Below are 20216 nucleotides of genomic sequence, written 5' to 3'. Positions count from 1 at the left end.
TTAGCGAGAGCTATGAAATTTTCTTAACTAATTGCCTGCTGAGTACCTTCAGGACACTCGTTGACAGGTTCATTAACATGATTGCTAATTAACTCGGCACATTAAAAAGATCCATTGTTTTAAATCTCAAACTCGTGATGCCAAAGAAAGATTCAGAATTAATTTGCCGCAAACCGAGCAGGTATACGGACAGAGGCTATCTTATAAAATTATAACATGTCAAAAATAATTATTAGTTCTCATAGAGTAGAAAAATAAATATCATGTCATCCAAGAATAAGATGACATAGGGACTAAAAGAATCAAATAGCCAGCCCAAAAGAAAGGACTGGAGAAAACGTACTAGCCAGCTTGTAAAAATTACAAATTGAATCACTAGCAGAACTATCCTCGTTCCTCGGGGACAACCGTAGAAACAATCGGATGAATATGGAAGGAATGGCGTTTGTAATCCAACTACAAAACCTCAAGCAATGGGCACATACTGAACGAGACGACCACTGCCGAAAACCAGTCATCTGCTTAGTTCTTCCTGTTCGGTTCAAACACGTACTTGATCAGTGACTCCTTGATTGGTAGCAAATCTGGAAACTCTTTCTTCAACTTAGTAGCATCCATCTCGTTATTGCTTCGGGGGGCAACAATCACTTTCGCTTGCTCTTCCAATGTAAAGTTCATCCACTTGAATTGGGGATCAATATACTGCTTGTACATCTCCAAAATCTCATTATGGCTCACGACTCCAGGATTTGTGAAGTTCCATATTCCCCTCAAGTTCCGCTTTGCCATCTCAATTGAGATGGGAAGCAGCTCATCCAAAATGGTCATACTATTCGGAATGTTAACCACCTTGCTATAGCGCGAAATCTTGGTAATGAAATTGCGGGGGTTGTTGAGGTCAGAGGATATTGGCATACGGACTCTGAGTGTGCAAACGTTGTCGTATTCCTTCAAAAGCTCTTCAACCTGTTTTCACAATCAGATACGATCAGTGCATCCATAAAGAGAACAATTCATGGAGGCAATATGGGCAAATTATAGAAATCGCAAGTCAACTTACCATGGCCTTTGTCTTGGAATAGAAGGAGCCAGTAAAATTGGGTTTGTCTTCCTCCTTATAGCCAATGCCCGAGCCCTCTGGGTGTGCAGCATCATACTCAAATATACAGCCTGTGGCATAATTCATCATCAAAAGCCCATGCTCCCTACAGACATCTGCCAGAGTCAAGGTTCCAGCAACATTGGTGCGGATGGTTTCGGTCTTATGGGATTCGCACCAATCAACATTCGGCCTACCAGTTACACCAGCAGCATTGAAAACATGGGTGGGTTTAACATTCTGTATGTCTGCCACAAGCTGTGACCGCTCCTCAAGGCGCCCTTTTCCATACTCAAATGGGATTCCTTCATTCTCGCATAGCCTCCCAAGTAGACCTCCAATCCAACCGGTCTTACCATATATCAGGAACTTCAAGGAAGGTTTCTTGGCTGAAGTCGCATTTTTTGAAGGTGGAACAACCATCTTGGACTGATTAGAAGCTGTGGGGACGTTTGATGGAGATTCGCCTCCTTCGGAATCATCAAAATGCCTTTCAATACCACCCGGCATCATCAGCATCCTTGGATGAGGGAGAAGCGCTCCAGAAACATCACCCCACCAATCAGGATTATTAATGTACCAGTCCATAGTCTTCTTCAGCCCCTCTTCCCACGTAGTCCGCTCTGACCAGCCTATGTTCTTCAGCTTCTGATCATCCAAAAAGTACCTCTGATCATTAAATGGCCTATTCTCTACGAACTTAATGCTGGTTTCTGAGTCCATGGAGAAAAGTTTGCATACGTCCCTAGCCACATCAATTACTCTTCTTTCCTTCTTCGTGCCGATGTTGTAGACATGACCAACCTCACCCTTGTGAAGAACTACCTCAAAAGCCTCAGCAACATCCTCACAGTAGAGGTAACTACGGACGTTGGATCCATCTCCATGAATGGGAAGAGGCTTCCCTCTCATAGCCAAAAGGATAAACTTTGGGATCAACTTTTCAGGAAATTGATTTGGCCCATAAACATTGTTCCCACGGGTCGTTATGACAGGTAACCCATATGACCTGCCATATGCCATGACAAGCATCTCCGCTCCAGCCTTTGTTGCTGAGTAAGGATTTGTGGGGAGGAGTTGAGATGCCTCATGATTTCCTACCGCCGCATCCTCATCCGTTTCTCCATAAACTTCATCAGTGCTCACGTGGATGAATCTCCTGATCTGCCCTGTCACCTTACAGGCTTCTAAGAGGACATGAGTACCATAAATATTATTCTTGGTAAACTCAAAGCTGTTGCCAAAGGAATTGTCGACGTGGGTCTGAGCAGCAAAATGCATTATGGTGTCAATAGACTCCGTGATGAGAAGGTAGTTCACAAGGTCAGCACTTCCGATGTCTCCCTTCACAAACTTGAAGTTGGGGGATGATTGTGAAGGACTCAGGTTTTTCAGGTTGGAGCAATAGTCGAGTTTGTCGAGCACAACTATCTTGTATTCAGGGTAATTACGAATGAGGCGGTTAGCGACATGGGATGCAATGAACCCAGCCGCCCCAGTAATGAGGATATTCTTCGGGGTATAATTAGCCATCACCTAGCAACCTCTGCAAATCAACCATGGTAAGAGTAATTCAGATCCTCAGGTCAACTGAAAATAAAATGCAATCACATATTCCAAGACGCAATCTATACATCCTCCATCCTCGATCCTCCATCAATGTGCAGAGGATTAAAAAGACCCAGATCAGAAGGAAAGATCACATGCCTCTCAATCAAAACGAGGACAAGAAAATGACTGCACCAGATGCGACTAAATCCACGATCTCATAGACGAAAGCCCCCAAAAATTTGCTCTTGCGAGCGTAACTCGACCGACTGGACTCAATGAAAACAAGGCAAAATGACATGGCCACATCAAGTTTTCACTTTCCACTCTCCGGCAAATCAAGCAGATCAAATCACAACCAGATCGCCTCGGAAACCAAAACCTTCACTCTCTCCACCGCTTCCTCCCCAGCCACAAACCGTATCCGCCAAAAAGCAACACGAACGACGAATTCAACAAGCAGATACACCCGACCATTCATCAAACACGGGATATCGAGGAAATGAAAGCAGCAGAAGCCCAAAAACAAAGGAGAAGAACCCGTACTACACGAGATCCACACCAAAAAAAAAAAAAAAAAAGCAGCCAACCATTGCATCGGACGACAAACAAGCTCCTCCGAGCGCATCAACAAAGGAAGACAAATACATTATCCAGAAAACAGATCGCATTGCAATCAAACGTCGACGATGCGTACTCACAGTCGCAGATCGGAGTCGAGATCCAGGTCCGATCGGCCTCGGCTTCGGGCGCTCGCGAATCCGACCGGATCGTATCGGATCGTATCGGAATTCGGACAGACAACGAACGGAGGACGCGAAGACGGAGCGAGTTTCGGTTTCGGAGACGACGACGACGAAGCGAGCAGAGATCTCTGGCTGCTACTTATAGTCGGACGACGTCGCTTCGGGAGATCGCCGAAGCGTGGTCGCTGGGTCAAAGCGAAATCACGATTTCGCCCTCCTCGTCGAGCGATTTGCGGGGGCGATCGACGACGCCGAGCGGCCACTTTTTATTGACGCGTTTTCTGGCTGTCGATTGACGGGGGCATATTCGGCAACCACAGAATGTGTCGGTGCAAGCGTGTAGGTGGAAATATAAAAGGTAAGGGAAGAAAATTCAAACGTTTTTTGGGAAACAGAATATTAGAATTTTCGGTCATCGTTACGTTCAATAATAACGTGCCACGTGGCTAGCGAGCAATGATTGACCACGGAAAAGAACTCCCCAAATTGTCGGTTGACATCTGTCTTGGATTTGGGGTTGATTTAATTGGTAAAAAAATGATACCATCCTCCCCCAGTCCTCCTCCTACTCGACCACACTCGAAACGATGTCATCCGAAAGTGGAAGCGGCCCCACTGTACACCCATTGACTTGGGCATACAAAACGATGAACCCCACAAGTACAGGGCCCGTAGGGAGATCGGCATCCACTGTCAGGATAACCGTAATCTGGATAACTAGAAGGGTGTAACACGGTATACTCCGAATTGAACCCTGGAGTCTTGGAGTCCTCGTGATGCCAGATGAGATGCGAGATGCCTGAAGGTGTAACGAGACATGCTCCGGATGCCCGAGAACTGAAATATGAAACTACAAAGCTCCTGTAGCAAAGAAACAAAAAATGGTCAATCCCTATGAAAAGAAAATGACACAAGAGCATGTGTTGGATGAAACTCTACTGTTGGATACCCTGGTCCAGTCCTAGGAAGGGGTAAGCACAAGGGCTTTGGTGGCTGGCCCCAAAAAGCCACCTCAGCAAAGATGAAACTTCTTAGCTGGAATGTCAAGGGCTGAGCAACCCTTTGACAGTCCAGCACTTTAGAGCCCTTGTGGCTCAAGAACGGCCCAACCTGGTGTTCATCATGGAAAAAAAAAATCAGAATCATGTCGTGGAGCGAGTAAGGAAAAATACTCTTTTAAAGCATTCCTATATTATTGAACCAGTTGGCATAGCTGGAGGTTTAGCACTGATGTGGGACGAAGAGATCCAAGTGGAAGTGGAAGGGAGTTACAAGGATCTCATTAATACTAAATGTAAAGATGTTCAAAGTGGCAGCCTAATGCGTATTTCCTTTTTGCATGCACCCACAAATTTTCAAGAGTGACTTAGATTTTGGCGCCTAGTGAAAGACAGCAACTCCTCCAACTCGTTACCATGGCTATGTATTGGGGATTTTAATGAAATACTTTACCATTGGGAAAATGTTGGATGCAGGGAGGTGGACCGATATCGCACTGCGGCTTTCCGGGACTTCTTAGATGACTGCTCTCTGATGGATGTTGAAAGCAAGGGTTATGCCTTCACCTGGTCAAATAAAAGAGAAGGGACTACATTAGTTAAAAAGAGGTTAGATAGGGTACTATGTACTATGGACCAGAGAGTGCAACATCCCAATGCACAGGCCTTTACTCTACCAGCCATCGACTCGGATCATAGCCCGATTATCCTATCCCGCTATCAAGCAGGCAGGAAATTCCAGCAATAGTTTAGGTTTCAGCCATTTTGGCTTGAAGACCTTGATTTTGAGCAAGTCATGCAACGGGTATGGAATGTACATAACCCTACTACTACCAGTTTTCTTTAAAAACTACAACGGCTGAAAGTAGATTTACACAAATGGAGCAGGGGAAAATTCCAGAATGCCCAAAAACAAATTAACTCCCTCAAATTTCGTCTTATGGAACTAACAAACAGCACCACTGGAGAACACTACAGAGAAGAAACCAGCAGCATAACTCGGAAGATTGAAGTACTATGAAGGCAAGAAGAGATATATTGGTGTATGAAATCAAGAATTGAGTGGCTAAAATGGGGCGATCAAAATACTAAGTATTTTCATGCAACACCATTCAACGACGACATTGAAACAAAATCTCTATGCTTCGGCTAGATGATCATACCTAGTGCAGGGATCTTGAAACCATCACTCATCACATTACCAGCTTTTATCAATCTTTATTCACTTCTGTTGGCGACCGGAATTATCAACCTGTATTGAATCAGTGTCAAGTTGTGATAACTGAGGAGATAAATGAAGATTTAATCAAGCCAGCTACTCAAGAAGAAATTAGAGCTGCAGTTTTTCAGCTAGGGGTCTCTAAGGCACCGGGCTCGGATGGTTTAACTGGCTTATTCTATCAAAGTCAGTGACCCATCATCAATGGCGATCTCTTCAACATGGTAAACTCTTTCCTCAGCCTAGGTATATTTGAACCAGCAATAAACAGAAACCTATATTACTCTCGTCCCTAAAGTCTCTAACCCAGAAAACATCACCCAATTCAGACCCATAGCCTCTGCAATTTCAATTACAAAATCATTGCCAAAGTGCTAGCTAACTAGGCTTAAACCATGGCTGCCAATGCTCATTTCAGAAGAACAAATAGCTTTTATGAGCAACAAGCTGATCCAAAACAATATCTTTATTGTTCAAGAGGTGATCCATCAATTAAGGGTGAGAAAAAGGACCCACAAACATCAAGCTATTCTCAATATAGATATGCAAAAAGTATATGACAAGTGGAATGGGATTTTTTTTTGTGATTACATGCTGAAGTTGGGCTTTCATACGAGATGGGTTCAACGGATTAAAATATGCATCTCTTTAGTATCTTTTAATATCTTGATTAATGGTGAGCCATCAGCTGAGTTTAAACCTACTAGAGGTATCAAACAAGGGGATCCCCTCTCACCCTATCTCTTTATTATCATGACAAATATCCTCTCTACCCTAATGCGCAAAGCTGTTCAAGATGAAACTATTAAGGGTATTCGGTTAAATCCTACTTGTCTAACTCTATCTCATCTCCTATTTGCAGATGATGCCATTTTATTCCTAGATGACATAATCTGAGAAGCTCAGAATGTTTCTAATGTACTGAATTAGTATTGTTACGTGACAGGCCAAGCGATAAACCTCAACAAATCTGGGCTTTTTGTTGAGAAGAGCTGCCCTCCTCATCTCAAACAGAATCTAGCTTCAGACTTGAGAGTTACTATCACTGAACATTTACGAAAGTATCTCGGTATTCCAGCTGATTGGGGGAAAACAAAAAAAGCAAATGTTTGCTTGGATGTTGACAATGGTAGAAAGGAAATTGGAAGGGTGGAAAGAGAAACTAATTTCAAAAGCTGGCAATGAAATCCTTATTAAAACAATCATTCAGGCCATTCCTCAGTATGTGATGTCTATATTTAAAATTCCAACTTCTATATGTCAAACCATAGAGAAAAGAATAGCTTCCTTTTGGTGGAAACAACATGCTGAAAAAAGAGGTGCCCATTGGAAAAAGTGGGAAGAATTGAAAATTAGGAAGGATAATGGTGGTTTGGGTTTCAAAGATTTGCAGAATTTTAACTTAGCCATGCTAGGAAAATAGGCATGGAGGATTATCAATCAACCAAATGCCTTATGGTGCAAAGTGCTGAAAAGCATCTACTTTCCTAGAAGTGATTTTTGAGCAGCAAAAAAAGGCAATTGACCATCGTGGGGTTGGCAGAGTATTTTACAGGGGAGAGAAGTAATTGAACCAGCTACCAAGTGGGAGATTGGGGATGGGAAAACGATTAAAATACGTGAAGATTTATGGTTGCCTACTAAAAGACTCATTGGTCCAGCTAATAAGGAAGAACCACGATTAATGGCTGATCTAATAGAAAGCGGTAGCAAAAAGTGGAATGTGAACAGAGTTACAGCCCTATTTCAGGAAGATATAGCTGACGAGATACTAGCTCAACCCCTCTGCCTTCATTCTAGACCAGACAAACTTGTATGGACTGCAAACAAGTCAGGCATCTACACTGTCAAAAGCGGATACAATCGCATACACAGCTCAGCCACGCATCTAAACAACCAACAACCCTCCCATTATACCAAACACCAAAGTCGCTCTAGCCTACAATATGGAAACTTCCTACATCCCCAAAATCCGATTCCTAATTTGGAATATATGCAACAATTCACTCCTAACCAAAGAAAATCTTCATCGAAGAAAAATGATACCTGATCTGTTGTGCCAGATTTGCGGCCAAGCCCCAGAAACCATGGAGCACCTCTTCATCCTCTGTGGTTGGACAAAAACCATATGGTTAGACCCTCAAAATCAAGCCAACACAAACCCAGAACACATAACCAGAATAGATAAGTGGATTTTTGAGAATCTTACCACCAAAATTGATGACAGATCAAAAGCCCTCTTTGCAGCTCTTCTGTGGAACATCTGGCTGACCCACAATGCTGCAATCTTCAGGGGAATCAAGCCGGCTCCCTCTCGCACCCAAGAAAACGCCTGGATTACAGCAGATCTGCACCTGAAATGGGGAAAACAGGGGAAGAAACCATCAAATAGCACAGCACCACACAAACCAGCTGCGAAACCTGGAAACCCCTTGACCTATTTTCGTTGAAGCTCAACATTGATGCTGCTTGGAGTAGCTCGAACCAGACAGGATCGGTGGCAGGGGTATGCCAAACTACTGTTGGTCGCCTCATCGAGGGCTTCGCCGAGCCGATTTCTGCTCCATCAGCCATGATTGCAGAAACCCTAGCTATGCGCAGGGCTTTACAGTGGGTAAAAGATATGAGAAGCAACCAAACCGCATGAACTGAAGCCCCTCAAGTCTTCAACACTCTTGATCTGCCACTCCACGTATCAACCAACAACTTATCACTTGTTGATAGCATCATGGGCCGCGAAGACCCCCCTGGCAAGCCCAACATTTCATTATGGATTGCAAGCTTCTTGCAGCCTAAATCGGTGATATCTCTATTCAATACGAGCCTAGGAAGACCAATATGGCAGCGGATTGGGTCGCACGTGCACATCGATCAAACACCCTTCTTACTAATTGGGTTAAGTATCCTTCTATGCCTTTGCTTTCAATATTATGTCTAGATGTACCAGCTTATGGTGCCCATTTTACGGGCTAGTGATGAATATCAACCATCTTCTGACAAAAAAAAAAAAAATTGGCAGACCGGCTCATCACCATTCCACATCCAAATGAGGTGCATTGTCAGCCCTCATTCGCTTTCCTCTTAATAATTTCAAGCACTCTTTGACTTTATTTTCAAAGTCTATTTCATCTTTTTTCTCACGGTACTTGCTTGCTATGGTTCTCTCATGTTTAGCTTTGTACAAAATTTAGTGCTTGATTAGGGCTACATTCTCAAACAACCCAACTTAGGACCTCATAGTGCGACAAGGTCCGTATACGACAGGACTCCCACTCTTTTCAGTACCCCATTGTACAAATAATATTTTTAAGAAAATATTTTTCGAATTATTTATTTTTCACGAAACGAATACATTCTTAATTATAAAAGTGTAAGGTATGTGATTGCAAATTTAAAAAAAAGGATGAGAAAGGAGGCATGCGATATGCGCGACAGGGTTCCGAGTGAGTTGGAGCTAAAATGCTTAGGTTAATAGACACGTTAGTGTTTTCAGTATTAAGTGAGATTTGGTGCAGATCTTCCGCGAATATTCCTCTCGTTCTTTCTTATTGGTTATACAATTCAACGACTGGCATTTCCGTGGTCCCGATCATGAACACGATCGCCCTATAAGGCCCTCTCGTCGAATAAAAAATTGCATCGAGTGCACGACCTGAATCGATCGCATTTAATTCCACAACCAACTCTCTGAGGTACCAAAGAGATTGATGACCGGATAAGGGTTCGCCTTTCGATTCGTGGAACGGAAGGTGCAAAGATGATTTTAAAGGTAGGTGTACCCTTCCTACAAGAAGTTGACTCCTCGAGCGCGTCGAAACCACTCGACACGATTGGATTGAAAGGTGTCTGCCGCGATGGGAAAAGGAGGAGAAATTTTGGCATAGCCCATCCGAAAAGAAACGAGAGGAAGGGAGAAAGCAGTAGGTTTGCCTCGATTTCATGCATATGTTCACCTTTTGAATTGGAGCCACTAGCCTTACGCAATCAACCGTGAATTAGACCGGAGCGGAGGATTTGCCGTGTCCGTCTTCCAATTCAAGAAACGCGAAATCGAAAGGACGATGGCGTGCAGTTGTCTAATGCCTGCTGTGACGGATGAAGGATTCACGTCCATCGCATGACGTCCGACTTAGCAATTTTCTAGCCTCAAACATCGACCCCGAGCATCGGCTATCGAGAGGGTTGATTTCATGCCCGGTTGAAGCTAAAGTCTTGATTTAGGTTTCGATTTCCCTTCCATGCCGAGATTGATCCAATTAAAATGACCATTTCATGCTTTTGACTCGAGAAACAATATTTATGAATTCTGTCATGTCTTGAGAACTCGGATGTTGTTGTGCTAGTTCCTCTTTAGATAGCTAGCTAATTGTGGTAGTGTCTTTTGGTTATATTAAAAAAAACATAATTAGAAGGAATCCCCCAGATGATGATGGGCACGGACCAAACAAAGCATTCCAAATTTTGTTGACATTCTCCAACAAAGGCAACCCAGTATCCTCTTATAATATTAGATCTCAGGAAGATCTCAACTTTCCTCTCTTAACCGGGGAACATTCCCTTTATGGGGCTGCTAGCTCATTCATTGCCACAAGCTCACAATAAAAGAATAAAGAATAAAGTGTACCAAAATTTTTAAAATTTATTATAAAAGTGTAATTGAGTTTTTAAATTTTCAAATGAGGCAATCAAATATTAAAACCAATCAAATTAATGCAAAATAATTATCCATTAACTTCATCCATTCTAAGCAAAGAAAGACACGGATGTAATGATTGGCTTTTTTTTTTTTTCATTTTTACTAAGGGAGGCACTAGTGTGATTGTCATGTAGCCATTTTGAAAAGAAAAGTGGAAAATCTTTTTTAAAAGGAAGAAAAGCTAAAAGATATAGAAACTAAAAAGAAGAAAGATAAACGAAACCTCCATTCAAGCACCAAACAAGTGTGCTTGGGTTATTTTGCATGACAAGGTCGGCGGCTCTCGCTCGAGCCCTTCATGCACGCAATTAAGGGATCTCATGATTTTTTACTAGCTCTATTGATCTTGCGAGTCTCCAGAGAATCAACTTTTTAGGATTGTCGAATGGCGCAAATTTAGATAGATAGAGTCAATTCAAGAGTGAACCTACATGAATTCACGAGGTTAGATAGTGCAAATCAATTTCGAATGCACTCGCGATGAATTTAGGAGAAAACGTTGGAGGGCGGTTGGAGAAAATGACCAAAATTGTTGGCATTCACAGGAATCCTCACATAAAGGAAGGTTTTGCAAAATGAATGGATTGAAATTTTTGTTAGATGGATGAGCATTAGCAAGAACCCTCACATGAAGCAAGATTTTACTCGGAGGGTCCATGAGCTCGGGATCTCGGATCGCCTGCTAGGTCCAATCAATCCAAGGAGTCTTGCCGATTTGGAGGCGAGGGGTGCTGCCGCCGCCGTGCGAGGTGGAGAGGGCCAACGGCCCTCTTGGTTGCCAAACAATGTTCGGCCACTATCCCTCGCCAACCCTCCCGGAGGCCGACAGCTCTCGTTAGCAAAACGGTCCTCTTGGTTTTTTTTTTTTTTAACAAAAAAAAAGCCTATTTTTCTTTTCCTATCCTTTTTTCTTTTTCTTCAAGCTTTTTTTTTTTACCTTGATTGGAGCCACATAAAAGCCATCCATCTTGATCTTGTCTAAAACGATTGATGTTGTGCTTCTATTAGTGCCTCTCTCTTTTGAAAACAATAAAAAGAATGTCACATTGGCATTTTTAATTACTCAAATTGGAGGGAGTTAATAGAGGTACACGATACATAAACTTGATTAATTTTAGAATTTGAATGTATTTTTTTTTTTTAAATATTAGAATTCAATTTTTATTTGACGATAAAGCTAATGGCCAGTACTTACTCAAAAAATAAATTGAAAAAGCTCACAAATCTCCATCGCCACACCACTTACAAATATTGTTAACCTAGAAAATCTCAGTTGGCAGGCCTTTCTTTGATAGGGAATGCCAATAATCAGACCAAAACACAAAACATCATCATCCTCAGCGTATGAAGGTCTCATGAATTAATATAAAGGAAGGAAGAAAAATTCACGTTTGGTCTGTTTGAATTTCCCAAAATTAATGGCGATTACTAGATTGTATGGACATAAAGGTAAATATCAATGGCAAGAACCAAGAAGAATATTTTATCCGATAATTAGTTAGCACCCGACAACTCTCATTGGCAAAGGTCGGGGTGGCGATGTTGCCATCTTCAACACTCAGACCCTGCTTTCTCTTTCCCGGATTTTGTTTTCTTATTTTCGATCTTTGGGTATTTTCTTTTAAATTTTCACTTTCAGTTTTCTCTTTTAGAAAAAAAAATTGGCTATTTTCCTTTTCCTATTCTTTTTTAGCCTTTCTTTTAAAAAAGAAATTAACTTTTTTTCTGTCGGAGTCACATACAAGCCATCCGACTTAATCTTAGATAAAACGATTGACGATGCATTTTTATTAGCACCTCTCTCTTCAAAAAACAACAAAAAAAAGTCACATTAGCATTTTCTATTATTCAAATTGAAGGGAATTAACCAAGGTATTCAATGCATAAACTTGATTAGTTTTAGAATTTGATTATACTATTTTTAAAATTTTAGAACTTGATTATAATTTCAAAATAAATTTGATGGTCTGTATTTATCCAAAAAATAAAGTGACAAATCCCACGTCTCCATTGCTACACCACTTACAAAGATCGTTAACCTAGAGAACCTCAGGTGGCGGGCCTTTGTTTGATAGGGAACGCCAATAATCAGACCAAAGTACAAAACATCATCCATCCTTCCGTTTGTTTGGGTTTGAAATGAGCTGGGGCTCGTGCATGGAGACTCAATTATGTGGCCATTAACGAAGCATTCTATAAGTCTCATGAATTGATATTAAGGAAGGGGGAAAATGCACGTTTGGTCTGTTTAAGTTTCCCAAAATTAATGTCGATTACTGGATTATATGCAAAAAAAATTCTTTTTTTATCCAATAAGTCAATGTCCATCATACCAACGAGTTACCACCCGCGCCTATCAAATTGTTTTCTTTTGTTGAATATCTCGGGTGTAGGGTACCCTTCTCGCTTATGGTATGCCCGTACCACGTCCATTTTGCAACACGATCCGACAGCCACGCGACTCCCCCCACAAGGGCTCCTCCACTATTCACCTTGTCCACCTCGCCAACTCTTGCCACCTCTAATGGCATTATCGCCAACCACAACACAAAGACACTGCTTGACAACCCTTACCACCGCCCGCTCGTTTGGGCAATGAATAATGTGTAAGTCGCAAAAACGGTGCCCAAAATCCTCATAATTATAATTTAGAACACATTAATGGAGAAAAGAGATTCTTATACTTATGATGATTCAAAACTTCTTCACTATTACCCTCTATATATTGGCTTAATGAAACTGCCATTCACTCATTCAATAAACACTTTTTGTATTAGGATATCTATGTATGATGGTTAAGTAAGAGATTTAATCACTATTTATAGAAGTTTAAGCCACAGATCCTCTCATTAGAGATCGAGCTTTGTTGGATTCACACGAGCCTATATTAGACTAATCAAGAATCTTTATACTTCACCTTATTAAAAAAAAATACCGTAAAACGGTAAATTATAATATCAATTAACGAAACTCATACTAAAAAAGTTCTTACACGCTGTCACTACTCGTCCTCCTCTCCCTTTGCTTGTTCACATGCGTCGGTGAGCCCAGACCCAAGGACGAGGCACAAAACGAACACGAATCGGACCTCCACCTCCAAGCGACGGAGATGAAGACGAAGAGAGAGACCAATTAGGAAGGCATGCGTAGCGAGCAGCGCAGGTGGTGATTTCGTTTCACGAATGCCAATTTCTCAAAAGGGATTAATGGCCCAGACGTCCATAATTTTGATCATCGCGTCGCAACAGGAGGGGCCGGTCCATCAATGAGTCCAGCTGGAAAGAAACAATTTCCCTTCCCAGGATGCACGGAGCGGGGCCTCTTTCTGGAAGCAGCAGCACTACCTCGTCAACGAACGACCAGCCCCTCCCTCTTCAATGGATCTGCAGAGTCCCGAGAGGGTCCCCCCGCCACCTACATTATCGCCGCTCGGCCTAGACCGTCACATCACCACCTGCCTTTCTCCCTTCCCGGTAGGCTCTTTTGTTTCCGAATTTTTACTGGATTTTATTACGAAAGGGACGCAAGTGCTGTGGACATGGATTTGCTTTTTCACGTTATTCTTGAATCATAATTTTGCATGAGACGACATTATAAATAATTGCAAAATTTAAATGTCAATAGTCAAAAGGGGAGCTTTTTGATGGTTTGGCTTTTGTATCATGAGCAGTGTTTTAGGTGCCCTGAGGTGTTTTTACGAGAAAAGATCGTGGAAAATCCTCAACCTGAGTATGAAACATGATCTAATCATAAAATTTTTCATTCCTTGCTATGGAGGGTTAAATTTTTTAAAAGGGTGCAATGAATGGCTATTAACTTTGTAAATTACCTAAATGACTGTCTAAAAGATTTGAAATGTTACAAATGTACGAGAGAAAAAGAAGAAAAAGAAGGAAAAGACTTGATTGCAGCATTACAGAAAAACTTCAATAGTTGGGTGCATCATTTGGAAGGGAAATTTACTCGGTACCTTACCATCTGTAACATTTTGGGACTTGTAGTATACTTTTTCTCTTTATTCTTTTCTTAAGAAATTTGAATGTAAAATTTTTATAATGTTAATTTTTATGTCATTTGGTCTCTTCATATTCAAGTTTGTAGTTTCGAAGATTTAGAATGATCAAAATCTATAGTAGAGATCAGATTTGTAACGCACGTGAAAACTTATGGGTTTGTAAGATCTAAAAAAGAAAAATTGAAAATTGTGGTCATTTGACCTCGCTTAAAATCCTGGAGGTAGGCTCCGTCCCCTATCAGATGGACGATGCTTCGAACTGACTTTCGCGCGTTCAAATTCTACTCGCTCGTGACTTTGTGAACGAGGAAGTCGTTCGAGGCCTTTGTCAGCCATTCCAACCATGCCTCGTCAACGCCACTCTTGGATTGTCTGCCTTATCCACCATTCAATCTAAAGAATCTCGAATTTGGGATAAATCATTTTATCGGTTATTGAATTTATTGTGTCGATATCAATTCAGTTATAAACTTTTCAATTTTGTCGATTCACTAATCTTTTGATCGAAATTTCAATATTATCATTCCGGTCAATTTTCCAGTGGAAATAAGAGATGATTGGTTCTTGGTCCGATCCGATCCCATCTAAGAATTGGAAACCGAACTGGATGGGACTGGATCAAATCTGGAGAACCGGTTCCTAATTTTTGGGATCGGGGACTAGACTAGACAGTCCTAAAATTGGGAATCGAACCGGACCAATTGGTCGGAGGCGATCTCAAAATTAAAAAAAAAACTAAATTGTCACTATTTTAGAGTTTATTGCTATTATTAAGAAGTTAAAAATTATATTTTTAAAAAGAGTCGATTCGGTATGGTCTAATTCCTCCCGAAAATAGGAATTGGATCGAAAATCACTTGGATTGGGAATGGTACCAAATTGGCTAGTCCAATCCAATTCGGGTGGTTTTCTATTTGAGTGGTTCGGCTCATACATAGTGGAACTTATTGTTGGCGATCGTCACGTTAGTAATTTTTAGTGAATTTCAGCTAGAAGGATTGTAGTGGAATTTCGAGTAGAAGTTTAAGAAAAATTAAAAAAATTATGAAATTAGCACTGAACTCACATCCATACGATGAATTCGAGATTAATTGGATGAATTGAGGGTCGCAAAGTTGCATTGGTTTTGCTCGCGTACCGGAGATTCAGCGCACACGCAATGTCGCCTTCACGCCAGCCCTTTTTCCCGGGTCTTGAGCTGTCATTTGCTCTCGTGGACTACGTGCGAGCGACCGTCCGGTCAAAAGCCTGCAGTTTTTTGTACCTTCCGCCTCAAACTTTGGCGTGCAAAAGTGATTCTTTGCGCGACAGTTTATTGGCTTAGAAACTTCGAACATTTGACCGTCATTAATTTCCTCTAATGGCACGTGAATTGCAGACCAATCCACTTAATTCACTCCCGAGCAACCATAAATTTAGCTTCTTTTCAAAGGAACAAGAGTTGACTACACTCTTTGCTTTGCAACGGGTCGCGAATTCACGACCATTCTAAATTATAGGAACGCTCGAGCGAAACCCCATCAAGACTTCTTCCGTTAGGAATTAAGTCTAAGCAAATGTCGCTGGCTCAACAATGCAAGAGAAAATACAAGCAATGATCAGATGACAAGCATTATAGAGAAGAAAATATATGTCATATACTTAATCGATTTGATATACATATGACCCTACTAAATTATAAAGAAAATTTTTCGAATTCAATGATGTTACGCTTTGTCTTATCACTTTTTTGAATCAACATTCTCGATAAGATGGAAGTTCGAGTACGACATAGTTTCTTCCTCGGAACATCCACAAACCCATCGTGAGTACATCTTCACCCTTAATTAGATTCGCCGCGACCTAAAGCACGTACCCCACTCTCCCTCGTTGGTTCTTGTTTTCTTCTCCGAGCATATATGGCACGGGAAGGACAAGCCTCTTCTCTTTGTCCCCCCTCATTTGGGATTAAGACAGCCCTTGTACTCCCACCCATGGCTTTGTACGTACGTTGCCATCTCAATCACTGGAGAGACACTCCGAGATGGCACCCACCCCCCCGGTTCGAGTGCCGAGTCCGACCAGGTGAATCGAAGGGCGGGCGAGATTGGAAAAAACGAGGGACCATGGAACGTGATATCTGTCGAGAAAGACTCGTGGCCAGGAAAGGAAAAGATCTCGGCCGGCTCTGGCCGGCGCCCACCCCTTGTCCTACCCCTTGTCTTGACGACCCTTAATTTACAGGGAGATATTTTTAGCATCTCTTATGGTGGTCGCGATATGCGGTTGGTGCCTAACGGTCCAACAGTGCTGTTCAGGGTGAGACGGTGTACCTAAATTATATTAATGCACCGGTTATGCCTGCCTTGTCGATTTAAAGCGTCTTGGAAATGCCAAGTGGCCACTGAATATCCTTTCTGCCGACGCATTTATGTTGCCTTCTCACGCTTTTAAAACGTGGAAAACAATCCTGACAGCTACAGGAGGATTTAAGTGAGAGAGGAAGAGGGGGGCATGCGCGAGCTGAGGAAGAAAACAGGAGGAGACTGGCCTGCTTTGGTGGTGAACGAGAGCGAGAGTTGAATTGAGGGCTTGATGATTGGTTTGTATTCTCTTTCAGTTTCAGTCATCACCATTTGCAAAGATGCAGCCGGAGCAGCAGGTTCTCTCTCTCTCTCTCTCTCTCTCTCTCTCACAAATATCGTCTTCTCGATGCTTTACAAGTAAACCACCCAGAAAATCTCGTTGCCTTGGGTTCTTGTTTTCTATTTCTGGGCAATGACCTCATAAGCTCAATTGATAGATTTCCACTGAACAAGTCCTGTTTTCTTCCCACCCCATGATTTCTGAGAGCGATTGTATCTTCTTGGTGTGTGAACTTTGCCGTACAAAGAACGTTTCGAGTTCATCAGAAGAAGGGTCTTACAGTGCTGGTTTTCGGCCTTGGAAATTGGTCTTTAGATCAAGCACGATGTTGAACTAAGGGTTTGGGTCTTCTAGTACAGGGACACTCCGGAATTATACTTCCAGTTTGATCGCATTTCATTTGCAAACTGTGTAATGCCACTCAGAAGAAGATACTCATTGCTTTCCCTGTAAAAGGATGGGAAAGGATTCCCCTGAGGTATGTGGAATCTGTAAAGTGCTGCTCTGTGAATTGGGCCAGAGCTGAATGTGTGCTGGTTCACTGAAGACACTTGAGTTTTAGCTTATCCGAAAAAGAAAGGAAAGAGAAAATTGCAGTTGAATTCAAAAGAACGAGAATGTCAACCAAACCCAGAAGTTGCTTCGTTCGAATCCAGAAGCAAACATTAATTTCACTGTAGAGAAATTCGTCAAGAGACGATGTTAGTTACTTGCCACACGTGAATATGAAACGTGAGATCATGCCGTAGTAATATCTTTTGATGTCATGTGCCGTGTTAAGGCTCAGAGTCTTGCGAGTCTCTGGGACTGAGAGATACAGAGGACCTAAATTCAAGGCAAAATTCATCGTAAGTTTGTGAAGTTTAGTACTATCACGCTAGCAGAGTTTTGGGAATTATTGCAGTAGCTCTGTGGAAATGTATCAAGACCTGGTTTGATGGCCTATTTGCAATCTAGACCTTGTGAGATATAGGGAAGTGCAGAATCAGGCTTGCCATTGCTGTCAGTGTAGTCAAATTTGCAAAGGTCTTTGTCCTTCGTCATTGGGATCTCTTTTGTAAAAATGAACTGTGTCGGGGCTGAAAGACTTGATTTTGACGATTGACCCTCATATCGTCTGTTGCAGGTAACATCTTCGCTATTGGCCTATTTGTATCACCTATGTAAGTTGCAAATTCCGCATTCTCCATTTCAATCTTACATTATATCAAGATTTTTTGACTAAATTTCATGAAATTACCAGACCAACATTTAGAAGAATCATCAGAAACCAGTCGACGGAGCAGTTCTCTGGGCTGCCTTATATATATGCTCTCTTGAACTGCTTGCTTTGCACATGGTATGGCACGCCGCTAATATCGAGTAACAACATGCTGGTCATGACGGTGAACTTCACGGGTGCACTTTTTCAGTTGGCATACATAGTTCTCTATGTGGCATATGCAGATAAACAGAAAAAGGTTGCTGCCCCCTTCACATCTGATTTTTTCTGATGCAGATACTTTGGCAGCAGATTTAACAGTCATAACTTTTGATTTATTTTGCCATTCGTGTTATGTTTGAATGCTTTTTAAGCAGATGATGATGTTGGGATTGCTCTCAGCTGTTCTTGCCATTTTTGCAATTATAGTAGTTACGAGCTTACATATACCAGATGCTGACCTGCGGAGGGACATTGTCGGGATTATAAGTGGTGTCTCCCTTATTTCAATGCTTGCTTCCCCATTGCTTATAATTGTAAGAAACGGTGACAAGTTCACCTTCCTCCTTATCATCAAAAACCTGAGGCAGGAAGTGTTGAGATGACGGGTATCTAAATTTTCTATATTCAGAATTTGGTGATCCGGACGAAGAGCGTTGAATTCATGCCGTTTTATCTCTCTCTTTCCATGTTCCTCATGAGCGCATCGTTTACCCTATATGGGAGTTTCAACGATGACATCTTCATTTATGTAAGTCTTTTTCTTGCACTCTTGAAACTAAACTGCTATTTATTCTGCACTTGTTTAATGCATCTGGCATCTTATCTTTTTCTCCCTCATTTCAGGTCCCAAATGGTATCGGAACGATTTTGGGAATCACCCAGTTGGTGTTGTATTGTCACTATAAACGCACTGGTAGTGAAAGCTCAAAAGAACCATTGATAGAATCATATGAAGAGACAACATAGTGGCAAGTGAACGTGAATAATAAATTGGAATTCTTTCTAATGTTCATTTATGTCAATGACCTTTGGCAAGTAAGAACTGTTTTTGATTGGATTCAACATTGTCTACTGTGTAGCCAGATTCTGTGTTTATCAAATTCTTCTGTAAATCACAGCAGTTTAGAGGAACAACCAGCATTTGCAGTTTTTGGTGAGTGAGAGCCCATATCCCCCCAAAAGCAAACTTTTACTAGTTTATTCTCGGGCGCGATGCCTTGAGCCCGATAGAACTCTTGTTGAAAATGGGAACTCTACGAAAGAAAGTCATTACGAAATTCTTCAAGTGCTGACAGAGTGCCAACCATTCTCTTTGGTTGTATCTTCTGTGTAGTTCTTTCTAATCTTGTCTGACGCAGGTGAGAAATAAATCTTGAGTTGATCAGCTGCATATGTTGTTACAGAAGCTCTCTATGAGGAGAACCATCTCTAGCATGTTGCTGAGTTTAATCTGATCTGGAAGGCAGGGGACTAATCTATGTGACCCTTGTTTAGGAGTTCTCTTATAGTTGCGATGCTTCGCTTCTATTATCTAAATTTAGCCGACCACGCTTAGGACTTAGTGGGATAAGGGTTCTTGTTGGCTTCGTTGTTATTGTTTATCTTTCGAAGAAGCCACTAGACTCGATAAACATACGAAGTAAAGGGGAAATGGGTTTCATTTGCTGACAGTGAGTAACATGCTTGTTGGCTGGAGATAATTCACACTTCAGAGCAGTATCTCTGACCTGCTCGTAATGATGCTTCATTTGACAGGTTCAAAAGGTAGGTCTAGGCTAAGATTAGAGTCTGCCATTTCCAAGAAATTACATTCCCTATCGGTAATGTACAAGGCGCGGAAACCAGATCCCTGTCTTTTGCATCCGCACGGTTCACCAGTCTGTTCCAGCAACTCCTGTACTCCTAGCAGCATCAGCAGCAACCCAAGTGAAAATGTCTGAACCGGATGGACACTGAACTGTACTTCCCTGCAGATGTCTCTCTTGCGTATGGACCGGCAATACGATTTGCTTATTCAGATTCGGAAGAAGGAACGCAAGAAGCATGTGAAAATGATAACTCCTTTC

At 41.8% G+C, this 20216-nt stretch overlaps 2 protein-coding genes across 4 annotated transcripts; one reads left to right on the top strand and one right to left on the bottom strand.

Moving 5' to 3' along the window:
- Positions 1-184: 184 nt before the first annotated feature.
- Positions 185-3525, bottom strand: LOC104450065 (trifunctional UDP-glucose 4,6-dehydratase/UDP-4-keto-6-deoxy-D-glucose 3,5-epimerase/UDP-4-keto-L-rhamnose-reductase RHM1). Of its 3 annotated transcripts, none has more exons than XM_010064469.3 (3): positions 3345-3525; positions 1061-2645; positions 450-966 (listed from the first exon to the last, which is right to left on the bottom strand). In XM_010064469.3, the coding sequence occupies exons 2-3, from the start codon at positions 2630-2632 to the stop codon at positions 523-525; spliced, it is 2016 nt and encodes a 671-aa protein (XP_010062771.1). In that variant the 5' UTR covers positions 2633-2645; positions 3345-3525; the 3' UTR covers positions 450-522. The 3 variants fall into 3 exon arrangements, with proteins under 3 accessions (XP_039171614.1, XP_010062771.1, XP_010062770.1); XM_010064468.3 differs by having other exon boundaries at positions 3349-3525; XM_039315680.1 differs by lacking the exon at positions 3345-3525 and having other exon boundaries at positions 185-966; positions 1061-2632.
- Positions 3526-16716: 13191 nt separating this feature from the next.
- LOC104450064 (bidirectional sugar transporter SWEET2) lies at positions 16717-19435 on the top strand. The gene is made up of 6 exons (XM_010064467.3): positions 16717-16962; positions 18073-18109; positions 18190-18406; positions 18525-18683; positions 18779-18898; positions 18994-19435. Exons 1-6 carry the CDS (start codon positions 16896-16898, stop codon positions 19114-19116), a joined length of 723 nt encoding a protein of 240 aa, XP_010062769.2. The 5' UTR covers positions 16717-16895; the 3' UTR covers positions 19117-19435.
- The last annotated feature ends 781 nt before the right edge of the window (positions 19436-20216 follow it).

Source organism: Eucalyptus grandis, chromosome 6 (assembly GCF_016545825.1).
Source record: "Eucalyptus grandis isolate ANBG69807.140 chromosome 6, ASM1654582v1, whole genome shotgun sequence".
Lineage (NCBI taxonomy): Eukaryota > Viridiplantae > Streptophyta > Magnoliopsida > Myrtales > Myrtaceae > Eucalyptus > Eucalyptus grandis.
Note: the sequence above shows the minus strand (reverse complement) of the source record. Positions and strands in the feature narration are given on the sequence as shown.